This window comes from Ambystoma mexicanum, chromosome 6p, assembly GCF_040938575.1.
Source record: "Ambystoma mexicanum isolate Mex_15411 chromosome 6p, UKY_AmexF1_1, whole genome shotgun sequence".
In the NCBI taxonomy this organism is placed as follows: domain Eukaryota; kingdom Metazoa; phylum Chordata; class Amphibia; order Caudata; family Ambystomatidae; genus Ambystoma; species Ambystoma mexicanum.
In genome coordinates, this window is record NC_090935.1 from 1537400592 (window position 1) to 1537418198 (window position 17607).

The window sequence follows — 17607 nt, forward strand, 5'->3', positions numbered from 1 at the left end:
TTTCAGGGAGCCAGGACAGCCAATGTCAATTGCGCAAAGTCTAGGGGAGCTGAAGCACTTCTTGAAGGAAGGTAAAAAGACTTGCACAATGTTTTGGAAATCTTTGTAGAAAATGAAATCACTGTTGGGCCACAAACTGGAAGGCTGGTGAGGGGCAAAGCTGCAAGCAACTCTGCAAAAGGCAACCAAAGCACGTCTCAAACGGAGAGCTAGCAAGGCTACACGACGAGAGGTAAATACCTCTTATTTTATAGTACCTTAGGTCTGAAGAAATTGGTTCCAGCTGGCTTCTGTTCCACTTGTAGTAGGGCAGATCTTGTTGTTCCTGGGCTTCAGTCGTGGGGTCAAGAGGGAAGACGTCTGGGGATGCCTGCGCTATGGTGTGAAGATCTGCAGCAGCTATGGGCAGACTTCTAATCAGCAGCACTTCGTGATTGTCATGATGCCTACCCCTGGGCATCTGGATAGAGTCCATCAGCCCCGCGAGCAGGCATCCAGATACTTGTTAAAACCCCAGCAGCCCCGGCTGGGGGCTGTTTGGGTTCAGTCCTGGTGCCTTAGTCGCCAGGCTCATAGACATTAGTTACCTCATGCAGACCATGCTGCAAATGAATCCAAGCCAACGTGAGGCTTGGATGGGACTATTTTGTTACAGGGACTTTTTTTACTCGAGTGTGGTTCTGGGGAACTACTTTGGAGGCTATTTAAACCACGCCCGAACAGCAGCACACGCTTCGCGTTATTCTGCATCCTGCAGCGTAACGCTCACCATGCCTGCCATGCCCGCCTCGAATCCAGAGCTCCTAGAAAAAGGGGAAAAAGGAAGAAAAGGTTAGGTCATGGACATTATTTTAATTCCTTACCTGATTCCGGATTCCAGCACGTCTCCGCGCCTGGAAAGGACATTATTCTAGCACGCATCGCATCGCCAGCAGCAGCGCCGCGTTATACTCACCAGTCCACAGCATCTTTCGACTCGTTGCTGCCTCCATCATTTTCTTCGTCGAACTCCAGCACCTGGGAGAAAACAAAAGAAACAACAAGGTGAGCCAAGAGAGCCGACAAATACAATCTCTTACCACCATAGGCTTACCTGATTTACCACCGGAGGCATTACTCTTTAATACATCCAAAAATATAGAGGGAAATCGGGTATCACTGCAGGTTTCAAGGGAGCAAACCTGACATATTAAATCAAAAAGCAAAATTGGGGCTCCCGCGCCTAGTGTGGGTGTGAGCATGCGTTTTTACTGAATCACTAAAGAAATCACACTCCGGGATAATTAAAAGACAGTACAAAATCGAAGTCTAAGGAAAATACAACCTGACCTCATTAGGGAATACGATTCACATTGAAATTTTAATAAAAAACATGCAAGTATTAAAACCAACTGTGTAAAACTAACATGTAAAATCTAGCATACGTGCTGACAAAGTGACTAGTGCTAACAACACAAAGTGCTAAGTGCTATTGGCCATCTGGCTACAAAAGGGCACGGTACAAGCCTCATACATGGCTCCAATTGTACATACAAAATTGTAGACTGTTCTATCTTTTTTGAAATAGGTCTAATTTACATTTTCAATCAAAATACAACCAAACAAAGAAACCACATAAAGTACATAGATTACCCTTTAATACGCCTCATCTTCATATGCTGCACCTATAAAGGGAGAGAAAACAGCAAGTTAAACTCATGCAACTTTTACCAGACAGTGTTGGGTAATAGACTCTTACCTGAACGCCATCAGCTGCCTCCAGGCAACATTCTTTTGAACCAGCTGCAATTCAACAAGGGAATGGAACAAGAGTGAACATCGGACATATTGAACTCTTTGAACTTTATAAACCCCGGAGTCAATATTCCTCCGGAACTCTTGCAGTGCCTTCAAACCTGTGAAGTAAGTGATATCTACGCGCCCCTGCATGCCATTCAGGATGGAGAGCTCATCATTTAAAAACATAAGGTGAGGTTACTAAAAGGGTATATCGGAGGTGACAAGTGGGGAGAACGAGAACAGTGTGAGGGGGCCATCACTAAAATCCACGGGTGGCTAAATCCCTTTCTCCACTTGCAGGAGAATACTTCTACGGATCAAGCAGACTAGATTAGGCGGGCCAGTCCATACAGTCATCTCGGCACTACGCATCTCGTTGGTGGAGACTGCAGCTGTCTGGGTCCGATCGACGCCCCTGTGGGAACCAGGTGAGCGATTTCAGCTTCTCGCTAATAGCACCACTGCAGTTCTTGGATCCCTTATGGGCTTTCCTCGCATCTGGGGTCCAGCACGCTGTTGAGGTGGTTCAGGCTTGGTCAGTCCTGCTTCATGGGTGTCCAGAGGATCTTCCTGTAGCTCGGGTCCGACTTGCAGACAAGACACTCGATTCTGGTGTTCCTCTCCCTGGCAATCGGTTCCTGCAGCAGCAGTGAAAGTACAGCCAGCTCCGAGAGGATTTCCAGATGAGTTCGTCCTGGGGTCGATTGGTCCCACCAACCGAGGGGGAGAAGTCGTCCTTTGCATGGCTTCTCTAGTCGAGGCAAATTCGTAGCTTTGGCACTGCAGCAGGGCTTCACCGGACAAACCAACGGTCCAGGAGTTGCAGCAGGCATCTCTTCCAAGTTCTTCTTCGGATTCCTTCATCCAGTGGTCGACTCTGCCTTCCAAGCAAAAGACCTAACCTTTTTTTTTTTGCAGGATTCCCCATTCATTCGCAGCCTAGCTGCCACTCACACAGCTGGGTGGCTGTCCGCCAAGGACAACCAGCCAATCACATTTAGGTGCATTCCTGTAACCAAGGGGATTAAGGACAAGTATTTTCGGTACCTCCCTCACTTCCTGCCCTGCCGGACACGCTGGAGCCAGAGGCGGGCTTCAACAGTGAAACCCACCAAAGACAAAATGAACAAAGGGACCAATACTGGTTTGGCGCACATAGTAAGTCTCAAGAAGGACCTTTCCAACAAGAAATGACAAAAAAAGAAGACTCGGCCCATTTTGACAAAATGTGCACCCATAGGTACTTTACTGCAGCTGCAATTGCAGTCCGCGGTAGAAACCCACAATGGTAGGAAAAAGTAAACCACTGCCACCAGCCGTTAATTGTAGGAAGGGTAACATAAAAATGTTACATGAGAAACTAGACAAAGGGGATACTAAGTAACCCCTCCAGCACCCTATTGTAAGATAGTGTGTGCTGGGTCTAGAAAGTTACAAATGTAGGTAAAGTCAATTTCACTTCACTGTTCTTGTAAACAGTAGTTTATCCAAAAGAAGATATTTAAACCTTTGGGAAATCTTGAAAGACTTCCCTGTGAGACTGCACTGAAGGTGCTGTCACAATGTAAAATATTGATGCCTATGGAGTTTGTCAGACTCCAAAACCAAAAGAGAAACAGTGTTCAAATTAAAGAAAAATGCATGAGAGAGTGGGATAAAGGTCTCATTCTCTGGAGCATAAAAATTAAAAGTACTTAAATCCAGCAAAAGATCTTGGGGTCTCTATGGTAGAAGGGAATTAGCACATTTCTGAGAATTCTCCCTAACACTCTGCAATGGTGGGCAGTGTGTAAGCATCTGACTCAGGGAGCTCCCTTCTGGATCCCCCCCTTACCAGGCCATGGTCACCAAGGACACCTCCTTAGAGGGTTGGGGAACCCACACACAATACAGTTTCATGCTAGAAGCCTCTGGCTCCCTGAGGAGAAGGATTTAAACATAAACGTCCTAGAACTGCGAGTGGTGTTCTGGGCCCTTAAGTCGTTGCCTCCTCTACAAGGGAAGGTCATGCAGATCTTTATGGACAACACCACCACCACCATAATCTACATCCGGAAGCAGGGTGGGACGGACTTCCCTGCTCTCTCTCTGGAAGCCCAGTCCCTGTGGCGCTGGGCCATTCTTCAGGGCATGTTTCTCGTCCCCTTTCACCTGGCAGGAACCAAGAATACAGTTGCAGACTCTCTCAACAGGGAGCTGTGGTCCAGCTACGAATGGGAACATCATCAAGCACAGTGTGTCATCTCTTTAGCAGTTGGGGGCCTCTTCAGATCGACACCTTCGCGACCGCTGCCAACTCAAAGTGCTGGATGTTTGCCAGCATATACCCTCCTTTATTCCTGTGCGACAGGCTCTTCCTGTATGCCTTGCCTCTGATTCCACTCCTGTTAGATGTGATGAACACACTAAGATGTTACCATTGCAGGATGATCATCGCGCCGGCATGGCAATGTCAGATCTGGTACCCGGACCTTTTTTCCAATCTATTAGTGGTCCTGTCCATCCGACTGCCTCCATTTCTCGACCTTCTCTCCAGAGAAAACGGAACAATACTGCACCACGACCCGGTAACGCTGAACCTCACGACCTGGCTCAGGCAGCCCTAGAATTTGGGCACTATGCTCTGCCGCTGGAGTGGCCAGAGCTTCCTCTACGTTGTCTTGACAAATGGAAGCGCTTCACAGTGCGGTGCAGGACTCCAAAGATTATGCCTCTGCGGATAATGGCTCTGCAGCTTCTCCTGTACCTGCTATCGCTGGCCAAAACTTGGCTAGCTCACACCTCCTAGGTTCATCTGGATGCCATATCCTGGTGCACCTGGGCGCCAGGCAAGTACTCCCTGTGTTCGCACAAGCTCATCAAGGAGTTCCTCAAGGGCCTCTTTAGGGCTTTTCTGCCGGTGAAGGCTTCTGCACTGGCTTGGGAGCTCAACGTAGTTTTGACTAAGCACATGGGGGCCTCCATCTGAACCAATACATCGGGCCCCTCTTAAATTTCTCTTGTGGAAGACTGCTTTCTTGGTGGCCATAACCTCAGCCAGATGAGTCGGGGAGATCCAGGCCCTCTCCTGCAAGCAGCCGTACTTGACCTGCCACGCTACAAAGGTGGTGCTGCAAACTCCTCCCACCCTCATGCCAAAGGTTCCTTCGTGTTTCCATCTCAACGAGCCTTTGATTCTGCCAGTTTTCTTTCTGAACCCTTCTACACCTGCTGAAAGGGTGTTGCATTCGCTGGACATTGCTCGTGCCTTGAAGTTTTATGTGGCACGCTCGAAGGATCTTCGGAAGACTTTGCAGCTGTTTGTCAATTTTGGGCCTTTGGGACATGGGAAGGACCGGTCTATGGCTTCCATAGCCATGTGGCTCTCCAGCTGTATCGTGCACTGCTATCATCTGACCAACAGGCCTCTTCCAGGCCAGCCGAGAACCCACTCCACCAGAGCCATTGCGCAGCAGCTTTTCTCTCCGGTGTTCCCCTGCTCGACATCTGCTGGGCTGCTACGTGGACGTCCACCCACACCTTCACAAGATTCTACTGAGTCAACTGGGATTTCAGAGCGGAGTCCCGGGTCAGCCAAGCGGTTATATGCAACCTGTTGGTTTGAGGTGAGTCTGTTCATGGGGTACGTTTATTGCTTCTGTTAAGTCTTGCCACCTCTCGTGGTTGTTTATATGTACTGCTGTGTAATTGTATTCATGAGCATTTGAATCCCTGCAAGACCCCAAGCTGGAGAAGGTTTACATTTCCTGCCTGTAACCTTTGTTCTCCAGCATGGGTCTTGCCTTGAATCACATGCCAAACCCTCCTTCCTTCCCCTCTTGCTCTTCTTGGTTCATACTGCCACTTTACTTGCAACCAAATCTTAAGATGGCTTCCAGGGGTCGAGCTTAGGAGGATGAGTCATTGATTGGGTACAGTATGACCCAAAGGTCAATTATTGGATATAGAGGAGACGAGCAGTTTTCAGTCTAAAAGCAAAACAGCTTTCTTTTTACCTAGGATTCACAGCCTGGCCACAAGGAATATTCATGAACATGTGAATCCATGCTGAAGAACAAGAGTTACAGGAAAACCTTATTCACAGTCTCTGATCGTGCTATGTAAAGTATGGGTAGCGGAGGGAAGTCACCTTCAAGTTTCCCTTTACTCCCCTAGCTCTGGCCTCCTCCCCAGTCCCTTGCTCTCCCATCCTAATGCTAGCAATTGTTTTGGACTTTTGCCCCATGAAGCCTTTCTGGTGTGCATATGCCTTCGACCGGGGAAATGGCCTATGACAAACCCCTAAACTCTGCTCTCTCTATGCTGGACGTAGATAATTGTGTGATGATCTGTGTAAATGTTTTTGTAATCTGTGATTCTTCCAGATTTACCACATTTTGCACCACCTTTCTTCAGTCCTCCTCTTTCCATAATTAAAATTAGCATATGCATATACCTTTTCAATTATGAATTTGGAGATGCAATTCTTTCTTCACAGAGCTCACTTCCAACTCTCTCTCAAAATCCCCCTCTGCCAATGTTTCTTTTGTTTATTATGGCTCTGAATCATCTATTATTTGGGACACCAGTAAAAGGGTGTTACTTGTATGCGGCAATGCAGTCACGTCTCAACCCGTTCCTGCATCTAAGTTTTAAAAAAATTAGTAGTGTTACTATATTGTCTTTTTTGTTTCTCTTTTTTTTCTTGATGCAGTCACTGATGCTGAATTATTTTTCATTAATTTTATTATTTAGAAAGAGTGTGAGAAGACCAAGATCCAGAGGGAACAGGAGGAGAAATTAATAGTTTCAGCATGGTACAACATGGTAAGGAACATTTTGTAAACTCTTATATCTGTTTAATATTTATTGTGATCATTCCCACACATGACATAATTTTTAGTTTAGGTTTTGCAATATACTTAAGAGGAAAGCTAATGCAGTGCATTGGGCCTGCCAAAGAGCACTCCATGAATGTATGTAAGACGACATAAATTTGGCAGGAAGTGGAGCCAGGATGTCACACTCCTATCTTGCTACAAAAGCGTAAGAGTAGTGCTACATGCCAGCTAGAAGGCTTCCCCTGTTATGCTTGCTTCCCATACCTCTGATTTTGACATGGGATTGGGGATCAGGTCTGGATAGTTGGAGCCCAAGGGCTCGGCACTCTAGCATACCCAGGTCTCCCCTGCCCACCTTTCAGCCTGCAATTAAGAATTGAAGTGGTTTAAATGGGAGTAGGAGTGAGCAGTTCCTCCACATTCTTTGCTCAGGGAAGAGGATTACCTCCTGCAGAATCCCATGCCATTGAACCCTCCTAAAACGCATTTAAAATAAGTCTGATGGAGTGGGCTACATCTCCCTCCTACAGGTGAGAAGCAAGGTGGGTGGAAGGTATGCATACAAAAGTATGTATTCTCAATACCTGCTCATGGTAGAAGGTCTGGAAACCTTTCCTATAGTCCAGGGTCGAGTTTTATGGCTCTGTATCAATACAGTCACCATGTGGATGAGACCTTGGGACGGGAAGGTATACAATTCTTTTTCTGTGGTTGTACATGGTGGGATTTCAAATTCTGTTTGTCATGTCACCTCCACATTTTGGTTTCAAGCCCTGTCAAATGTGGAGGGTAGATGTTCATCTCAGACCCCCATCTAAGCTATTTGGGACAGGACCACAACACTGAGGTTCCTCTGATCAATGCGCTCGAAGGCCTTGCAGGAATACGTAACAAAGGTATTTATTGCCTTAAACCTTGAAAAGCAGGCCCTGTACTCTCTGCAAATTCTCTATGCCAGCTGAGACAGCGGGTGAGTCTTTTCTAGGAGGCGGCTCTTCAGAGATGCTGAAAAGGAGAGAGTGAAGATATTGAAGTTGTTCTCCATACTCTGGAGTGCATTTTGCTCCTTACAAACCCACTCCTCATCTTCTGAAAAGTGCAAAAACCTGTCAAGAAATCCAACAAAGGGAAGGGGGCAGGGAGGCAGAGAAACTGCTACATAATGCCCGTCCCAAATTTGAGGACCCATAGTTCCACAATCTCAAGGTCTTAATAGGCCTTTAGACAAAAAACAACATGATACATTTTGTTGGTTGCATTAACAATGAGTTTCCGAACAGGCCATCCTCTGACCAGGTGGAAGGAGGGCAAGGCTTAGCATCATCATGCTAGCTCTGTGAATTCTGCTTGGCTTATTCATGTGAAAATATCTCCACCTGCAGGAGATCTTTTCATCAGACTTAATCAGTGCTGATACCCTGTGTGACCCCCCCTTATTCCAGTTTTCAGGCAAATGTGCCTTGCCTTCATGGCTAATATCATGCATCACTGGGCGTGCCTGCACCCCAAAATACACTGCTGCATAGCCTTATGGACTCATTTATTCTTTCCAACCAGTCTTGCTACTTCTATAGCTCTGACCATGTTTACCTCTGGTTATGGCTGCAGTGCAGCTCTGCCTGCGATACATGTACAGCTTTTGCTCAAAGAAATACATAAAATATACTCTGTTCTGGAAGTTGTGCTCTCTGCACAAGTTCCATTTTATTGTACTTATTCCTATTAAAATGTTAACTTTGGAGGCCACTTGGGGGCTTGCTGATGGAAGTTTCCTGATTGTGCTCCTCTGTTACCCAGGCCCCATAAAGTAAGTGGGCCCCCACTTATGGACCCCAAGAATCGTGAACATTGATGTAGGTGGACTGCTGATCCCACGGCTACATCCTCTACGAAACCCAGAGAAAATCGGTCCCATAAAAGCAGAGAGCCAGCCCTATGACGGAGAAGGGAGAAAACAAGTGATTTCTGAGCGATCTGCGTCTGGCTTACAGGCAACGGAGGAAGTGTTCAGTGACCCCACGCTGCAGAGGGGATTAGACCCCTCACCCCCCTTATGAACGGAGTAGGCATACGCAGCAGTGGAAGCCGTGTACTCCTGTAGCACACAGGGTCATGAACGGCGCTCTGCCTCCCCGCAGTGCACTCCGCACTGGAGAATCCCAGCCCTTGTCGCGGGATTGGAAGCGTGGGGCACCAAGGAATATCCACGGCCCATTTGAGGCGCTGCCAAGGGAAGCTCACAGGCAGACACGCCGGAGCCCCCATAAGCAGTAAGGAGGTGGAGCTGTGGAGAGCAGTGGTTCCCCTTGCCTAAGGCCTGGATGGCAAGAGCTGAACTCTGACCGCTTTGAGGGACAGGGCTGACTGGTGGGGACCAGAGAGGTGCTGCTGGGGAGGTGTTGGCCCCCAGAATTGGGGCGTGTTCCCGCATCGCTAGCCCTTGTACCAAGGACGTCAGGAATTGAAGGGGGATGCGTGAGGTCAGCAGGACCTGAGCTTGAATTTGGGGTGGGGACAAACTTCTCACTTTGTCTCCATGCTGGCTGACCATTGAATACCTGAAGGCCCTGGCGCTACAAACTGAAGGAAGTGAGTCTCAAGGAAACACAGTACAAGAGTGGGTACCCCCTCACTGGGAGTTTAGGTGAGGTAAGGGCCCCCGACTCCAGGACCTGTGCCTGCCTAGCCCGAATCCTATTCAAACAAAGGTGTCACTCTTGTGAAGGGGGGCATGTGGAGTGCCCAAGGGAAGATGCAGTTGCAGTGAATCTTTAGACCCGGCAAACTGGAAGGGGACCCCAGGAGCCCGACTTTGAGTTAAATAGGCACTTACCCCCACCCCACAAGTTGTGAGGACTTCATCTGCCCGATAAGCTGGGGATAAGGAGAGAACTGTTTTGTGGGTTACTCCTGGAACCTTCTTACTGAGCCGAGCCACAAGAGCCTTACTGGTCCTTGTCCCACTGACCCCCCCACCCTAAACTCCACCACCCTCCAGAGGGATGGAGTGCCGGGTGTGACCTGTCCAGCTGGGGTGTGCCACCTTGGCATGGTGTTGTATGGAGATTAGATCCCGGTTGGCTGAAATTGCATTCCAGGGCAGGCCTGAAGGCGCAGAGAGGATAATGGCGGCGGGCGGAGAGGATTCAATGGCAACTACGGACGTTGCCTCACCACTCACCACTCACTACTAGAAGAAATCCGGAGCATGAGGGCTGATATTGGCGGTAAAGTCAACACGATCAACAACAGACTGGACAAAATGGAGGAGAGGCTACAGGAGGTTGAACATAACCAATCCTCCCTGTACACCTTGGAGACCCAAATAGATGCAAGGATTTGCAAAATGTAGAGGAACAAACCGGAGATTGTGTTAATAATGGACAACTTTGAAAATCGCGAAAGGAGGAACAACCTCAGGTTTCTTGGGGTACTTGAGAAGGATGGGTAGATGGAACAAGACCTCAGGAGAATAGTACATGAGATCGTAAAATTCCTCTTCGAAGACTACTCGATTGACGAAAGAATGATTGAGTCCACAGGGCCGGAGGTCCAGCGGGGGGGGGGGCCCGAGATTGGTCCCGGCACGGTTCCGCAACTACCCTGATAGGCTCAAGATCCTGGAAAAAGCAAAGGCTAGGGGGCTGGTGATGCTGGATATGGTGAGAATGTATGTCTTTCAGATTCTGTCCTCCCTAACCCTCACGGCGAGGCGGTTGTGCATACCCTTAATGAAATGGCTGAATGTGAACGGTGAACGATACAGATGGGGATTCACATTTTTCTATGTCCTGGGGCTGTAGAAGCTCTGCTACCGGGGTTATCCCTGAGGTGCCTCGCAGGCCTAATAGGCATACCGGGGTTTTCTCCGAGGGTTTCCACGAGGGGCCTGCCTATACCCGATCCCAGGTTCACCGATCAGATGCTAATAGCCAGCATAGCCGTGCTGAGGCGTTGGGTACAGGACTTCGCTCTGAGGTCTCCTTATCTGGAGCTTCCCACACAGACACCAGGGTGCGCCCTGAGGCCTCTGTTGAGGCTTTCTGAACCGAACCACAGTTCGAGGCCTCTCTCGAGTGAGCTATTAAGACCGGACTCTGTTCCGAGGTTCCTCTTAACAAGGCTAAGGTGTGTACCAACAGAACTGAGAGGCCTGTAAAGGTCTTGTCTGTGAGGTGGATTCCTCAACTTTCCAGCACTCGCGGAGGTACCGGTTCTGTTGAGGGGGCACAGGGAGAGGTCGTCGACCGTAACTCCTCTTGTTACCGGCGTTGCCGAGGTTCCTCCTTTGGAGGCTAATTCAAGGGACAAGATAAACATCCAAGGCCCCATCCTCTACCGCGGATCCTTGTGTCAATGCTAAAATTTCAGTCCACTCCCCTGACCAATATGTGGAGTCAACTGCCTCATCTACACATGTGATGCAGTTCTCCACAGATGTTCACAAAATGGCGGACGTTCCTGCGTGGTCTATGGCGGCCATTTTGGATTCTTCCCCCACACCTGCGCTATCGTTGGCGGGTGCTGGGAACTTTCTTTTTGGTGGACAACCTTATCCATGCGACAGTGTGAATCCATTCCGCCCTTCCTATGACTGGCGTGCTCGGATGCCACTACCACATTCGGTCTCGCTTCCTCCTACATCTGCCCCATTGGTCTATGTAGACCCGGTTGGTGGCAGGCCCTCTTGGCAGCCCTCCCCTCTACGTTCGTGGGGGTTATGTTCCTCGAGAGGCCTCTGCCCACTCCGGCACCTAAGGTCTCACCACAGGATGCCTTTTTTGAGAAATGTCATAGTTTAATGAACTCTGATCCCATGAGGGAGTACTTTAAGGGCCTTGTTAGGGAAATCTGCCCACAGACTCTATTGCCTGCCCCGACAGTTCCTGTCATGACACCGGTCACTCCAGCGGTAGCACCTCCTCTGCCGCTCGGCCCTCCTCAGGCTCTTCCGCCTCTGCCTCCCTTGTCACCGGTGGACAAGTCTTCAGCAGAGCGTGATGTCAAACTGACGCCTGTCGGGTCGCAGTCGGGGGATCTGGATGCTCTAGACAACCCTTTGGCAGATCAAGACAGTGAGGACCAGCCCCGCTCTGTACGAGCATTTCATGACCGGGTACTGGGCATAATGACACTCCTTGACATACCAGTGCCGAGGCACCCGCTCCGCAGAAAGAGGCGCTTTCGGGGGCGCTAACCTTGTCTCCACAGAAGCGCACCAGCCTGTTCCTTCAGAGGGACATCCTGGCCGAGCCCCGCAAGGTCTGAGATAAACCCCACACTGGGCTGCACATAAATAAAAAAATAGACACCCGTTACAGGCTTCACACCTCCGAGGAAGTAGCCTTGGCGTCATGCCCACTCCAGTCCTCAACGGTGGTAGCAGCCGCCACTCTGCAATCTAAGCTGGCCTCTGCGACTTCCACAGCTGCGGCTCAAGTTCTGTCCAAGGAGGACAAATTGCTTGATTCCTTGGGCAAGAAGATTTTTGCAAATTGGGCACTGCAATTGCATCAGGCCAACGCAGAGCTCATCCTGGCAGTGGCGAATATGAAACTGTGGAGAGATTTGGCTGACTTCCAGGAGTTCATTCCTGTCGACAGGTTAGAAGACTTGAAAGGTGGCTTGTCAGACGTTAGAGTGTTGGCGCAGGATGTGCTCGAGGCTGCTGCGCTTCATGTTGACTCCTTAGCTCGTGGCCTCATGCTTGGGGTGGACACCTCATCAGGCTTCGCTTCATGCAACAAAGTTTTTGAAGGAGGTCCAAGATAAAGTTCTGGACCTGCCTTTTGATGGCAAAGAGTTGTTTCATTCTTCAACGGATGACAAGCTCACCAAGACTAAGACGAGCACGCAAACTGCCAAGTCTCTGTCGCTGTTTGTGAAGGCCCCAGTCAAAGGTCAGAGTTCTGGGTCCCTATCTCGATCCTCTTCAGGCTTTAGAGGGTTCCAAGATTGCAGGTTGCGTAGGACTGATCCTCCGCCAGGTAACTCCTGCCAGAGGCAGCCACGTGGCCGGTTTTTCTGTCGGTCGTCAGCCTCTACTTCAGCGACAGGTAGTCTCTGCGCCGAAAAGTCTGCAAAATTATATGTTTTGGTGCTCACACGAGACTCCGGTGGGAGGACGAATCTTGTCTCATCTGGAGGCGTGGCAAACTGTCAACGACGACCGGTGGGTTTTGTCCATCGCTCTGCCGGGCTTCCGCTTGCCCCTTCCCCCTACCCCACCCTTCAATCCTCCTTTCAGCAGTCGGGGACACCCTCCCTAAGAGCCGAGGTCCAGAAGCTTTTAGATCTCAAGGCTATAGAACACGTTCCCCTTGTGGAACGAGGGGATGGTTTCTACTCTGGTCTGTTTACGGTGTCAAAACCCAACCAAGCTGGCCTGCGCGCCATTCTAGACCTTTCCCAGTTCAACCTTTCTCTTCCCCCAAGAGGAATTCAAGATGATTATGCCCTGCCAAATAAAGTCCTCTCTTCAGAAGGGCGACTGGCTCAGCATTGTGGAACTTCAGGATGCTAATATGCATATAAAGAACACTTTCCCCATGCGGGCCTTTTGCGAAATTATAAACAAATGCCTGCTATTGGGAGTCACCTTGCTTTACTAACATCACTTGAAATTAGCAATGGGGGTGATTTAACTCTGACAATTGCTAATATTTGAATGTGTTTTGAATACAGTGTTGAACTTATTGTCGTATGTTGTGATATATTGTTTTTTTAAATAACTGGACTCTTTGGTGGTCCTTGCTTTTTAGCATACATCAAAATAATAAAACTAAATTTCTGATGTTTGTTAATCTGCTTAGAATCACATGCTGTGCATAGGTCCGACATCCAGTGGTCACTGCGGAGTATTGCATTTTGTTTTTCGTAGTCGAAAAGGGGACGTCGACAAGGCGTGTCTGTAACACTATCCCTATAGTGGCGTGCATTGTACCCACAATCCCTCACGCGTCGAGGTCCCTCAGATTGTTTTTTTCCGCCCAGTTTCTGGTCGCCTTTCGCGGAGCTCCTAGAGAGACATTGCTAATACTTGCCACGGACCTCGGTCCTTTGTTATACTTAATATATTATTAACGATCCCTCCCCTCGACATTAGCTGTGAAGCTGTTTCTCCGCCGAACAGATTTTCGACGGAGAGGAAGAGCGGAGGAGATCCTTTGGCGCTGCCGAACACGTGGCCTGGCCTCGACGGCCAACATACAGTAGGGAGAGTGGGGGTTCGAACTTTTATCTTCTCTTTGAGAATGTCTTTCTTTCTCCCCTTTCTTTCCCTTGGGGTTGTTATCGCCAGCTATTATTGCCTCAGCTATGGAGAGGACACCATTTAAGTTTTGCCCACGCTGCAGGGGCAAATATACTTGGAAAGATAAGCACAAGCTCTGTAATCGTTGCTTGCCCCTCGATCACAAAGAGGACAGCTGCGCAGCCTGCAAGCTCTTGAAACCTAGAACCCTTAAGGAACGAAGGGTTAAAAGGTGGGCGGACTACGCGATGTCGAAGTCAGTTTCCTCACCCGCTGCCGCTGTTACTGAAAGTGACGAGGAGGGCGATAACTCGACGTCCGTTACGGAAGTCATGAACCCCCAGAAGGAGCGTTCCCGCTCCTCGACGTCCGTCCCCGGCCCCGACGGGCTCGGCTCACGCCCTGCTTATGGGGATGAACACCCCGGCGACAAGGACGCACATAAACCCCATAAGGCTAAACATACAACCCACGGCTCTTCTTCGTCGAGAACGAAGGATCCATCAGCGCCGAAGGGGACGCAGGGCACTCTGGCGTCTACCGCAGACCGTAAAGGTCTCAAGCCCCACCCGCAAACGCAGCCGCGACCAGCGATTGGGCTTTCATCTAACACGGGCGCTACCCCAAAAACATCCGACGTAACGCTCCATAGAGCGGCCGTCGAGGTACAACGCGCAACGCACACAACGTCGACACCAGAGCCCTCGACTGACAAACTCGTTGTCGAGAGCCTAGCGGGAATTGTCTCCGAAGACAAACGTGCGCGGACGACGAAACAAACGTCGAATACCGCGACGAAAAAGCACAAAGGTAGCCAAGAACTGCCCCTTTCATCTAAGGACGCTTCTGAACTACCGGAGGGCTTTTCAGAAGGAGACGGTAACCTCTCGTCGACGTTGTGGGAGCGTTCGAAGCGGTTCGAAGGTGAAAACACAGATTTCCCCCCTCTAGACTATTCAGGGGTACCCCATGAGACCCTTGAAAGACTCCATTCTTGCATGGAGAAAATGGAAAGGTTTCTAGGAAACCAAGACCCACCCACTCACAAAAGACAAAGAGAATGGCCCCAGGATGACCCTAGAGTCAAGATTCCTAGGCTGGTTCCCCCTTCCACAGATGTATATGACCTCACTGAGGAGGAGCAATACCTTCAGGAAGATGAGGAGTGTTTGGGTGGGCAAGAAGAAGAACTTGAGGAAGAGGGGTTCGAAGAAGATCCTTACACTAATTTCGAAGAGGATACAGCTACATCGCAGCCCTGGCAATCCCCGTCAGTGCACTCAGACCCTGATGCCTTTCACCCTTCTCCTCTCAAGGATTCACATATTGGGAACTCCTCTCCCATAGATGACCAACCTTCCCTCAATGCACTATTGCGCAAGGCAGCAGCGCATTTTGAGCTTGACACAGGGGAAGCTCTTCCAGACATAGACTTTGTAGAAAGAGTTATTAAAGAAAAAGCCCCTGTTAGCCAGTCTATTCCACTCCTGGCTTCTATTAAGAGAAGAATTTCTCCTTCCCTTTCTAATCCAGCTTTAGTAAGAGGGGTCAACCCTAGAATAGAAAAGCTCTTCAGCCCTTCATCCTCTGACCCTTTATACATCAGAGGACACTCTATTCCGGACTCCCTTGTAGTTACCAACACAAGGAAAAGAGCAGGGGTACCACTATCCACTAGTGAAGCACCACCTGACAAAGAAGGCAAGAAGCTGTACGCACTTGGGAAGAGAATCACGACCTCCGCCGCCTTCTCTACTAGAATTGCTAATAACAACTCCCTATTAGCTAGCTACGCAGATGCACAGTGGAGCAAGCTGCGCAGCGAGGCAGAGGACGCACCTGAACCCCTGCGGTCACGTCTGCTAACTGTAATATCAGAGGGAACACTTGTAAACCAGAGCATCGTTAAGAACTCCCTAGATGCCGCTGAAACTGCTGGCCGATCCCTGGTTCAGGGAATACTTCTCAAACGACACGTTTGGCTACGCAATTCAGGTTTTAAACCCGAAACCCAAGCCTCCCTCATAAATAAACCCATAGAACAGACGCATCTGTTTGGGAAGGCAGTTGATGAGGCACTAGAACATGCTAAGAAAGAGTTTGATACCATCAAGACTCTTGATCAAATATCTAGACCCCCTAACAGGCGAGGCTATGGTAATAGACGCTCCTTTCGTGGCCAAAGACAGCAGCAAAACCAACAACAATGTTACTCTGCTACCAACTGGCCCTCTAACCAGGGTAACACCCAGTTCAGTCAAAGAGGCCAACGGCGTGGCAGAGGAAGAGGTCGTGGCTCCAGCCCCAGAGGTTCCACGCCCAATACCAGCAAATGACCCGAAGATTCGGGTCCCCTCCCATGCATCACCGGTCGGGGGCCGCCTAACATCGTTCCTATCAGCATGGGAGGGAATATCGTCAGACCGATGGGTATTATCAACCATAACCCACGGATACTGCATAGAATTCAACGGTTACCCGAAGTACAAACCCCCACGAAACCAACGCAGATCACCGGAGCACCTCACCATTCTTTTACAAGAAGTAAAAGAACTGCTGAAAAAAGAAGCAATAGAACCTGTCCCCCTATCTCAGGTAACAGAAGGTATTTATTCAGTGTACTTCCTTGTACCCAAAAAGGACTTAACCATGCGCCCTGTATTAGATCTGCGCCCAGCGAACAACTTTGTCAAACCACAGAAGTTCTGTATGGTGACCTTGCAGGAAGTAATCCCACTGTTATCACAGGGGGATTACATGACAACGCTAGACATGAAAGATGCATACTTTCATATTTTAATGTTGCCAGCACACAGAAAATACCTCGGGTTCAAGATAGAGAACAAACACTACCAATTCAGAGTACTACCCTTCGGGATAGCTTCTGCTCCAAGAGTATTCACAAAAGTACTGGCAGTAGCAGCGGCCCACCTGCGAAGGCTATCCATCCCAATATACCCTTACCTCGACGACTGGCTCATAACCGGGGATTCTTACGAAACATGCTTCTCCAATACCCAAAAGACCGTAAACCTTTTGTACCAACTGGGCTTCTCCATCAACGAAAAGAAGTCCAGCTTAGAACCCAACCAAACCAAACAAATTTTAGGGGCTCTAATTCAAACAAAGGACGGCCTCGTCTTCCCCTCCAACGAGAGGGTCCAAAACATGCTGTTTCAGATCCCCCATTATGTAACAGGTCGGGAGGTGACGGTACGCAAAGCTATGCGCTTGCTAGGGATGATGGCGTCATGTATTTATTTGGTACCTCACGCGCGTCTGCGCATGCGCCCAATGCAGGAGTGGCTCAACAGCCAGTGGTGTCAGGCCAGCGGACAATGGGACGATCTAGTGGTGGTCTTGCAGGCCTTAGTACTTTCGCTGAGGTGGTGGACAAAAGAAAACCTGCTAATAGGGAAGACTTTTGCCACACCCGCGGTAGAAGCCACTCTAACCACAGACGCATCCCTCACAGGATGGGGGGCTCACCTATCCCATCAGACTGTTCACGGAGCGTGGACTCCGAGCTTAGCATCCAAACATATAAACCTGCTGGAACTTCTAGCAGTGTTCAAGGCACTGAAAGCCTTTCAGAAACACCTGCAAGGAAAGACAGTGATGGTCCTCACAGACAGCACCACAGCCATGTACTACCTCAACAAACAAGGGGGCACTCACTCTCCAGGACTGTCCAAACTGTCCCAGAATATACGGAAGTGGGCTCTCAGACACAACATGTTTCTACTATCGCAACAT

The 17607-nt window shown here is 49.3% G+C and overlaps 1 protein-coding gene across 3 annotated transcripts in view; it reads left to right on the forward strand.

The window, feature by feature from the left end:
- Positions 1 to 17607, forward strand: part of HOOK3 (hook microtubule tethering protein 3) — a 1904471-nt gene that overhangs the window by 1826574 nt on the left and 60290 nt on the right. For all 3 annotated transcript variants that reach the window (XM_069626410.1, XM_069626409.1, XM_069626411.1), the window contains one exon: positions 6514 to 6585. In XM_069626410.1, the coding sequence (XP_069482511.1) occupies positions 6514 to 6585 (72 nt within the window). The remainder of the gene's footprint in view (positions 1 to 6513; positions 6586 to 17607) is intronic.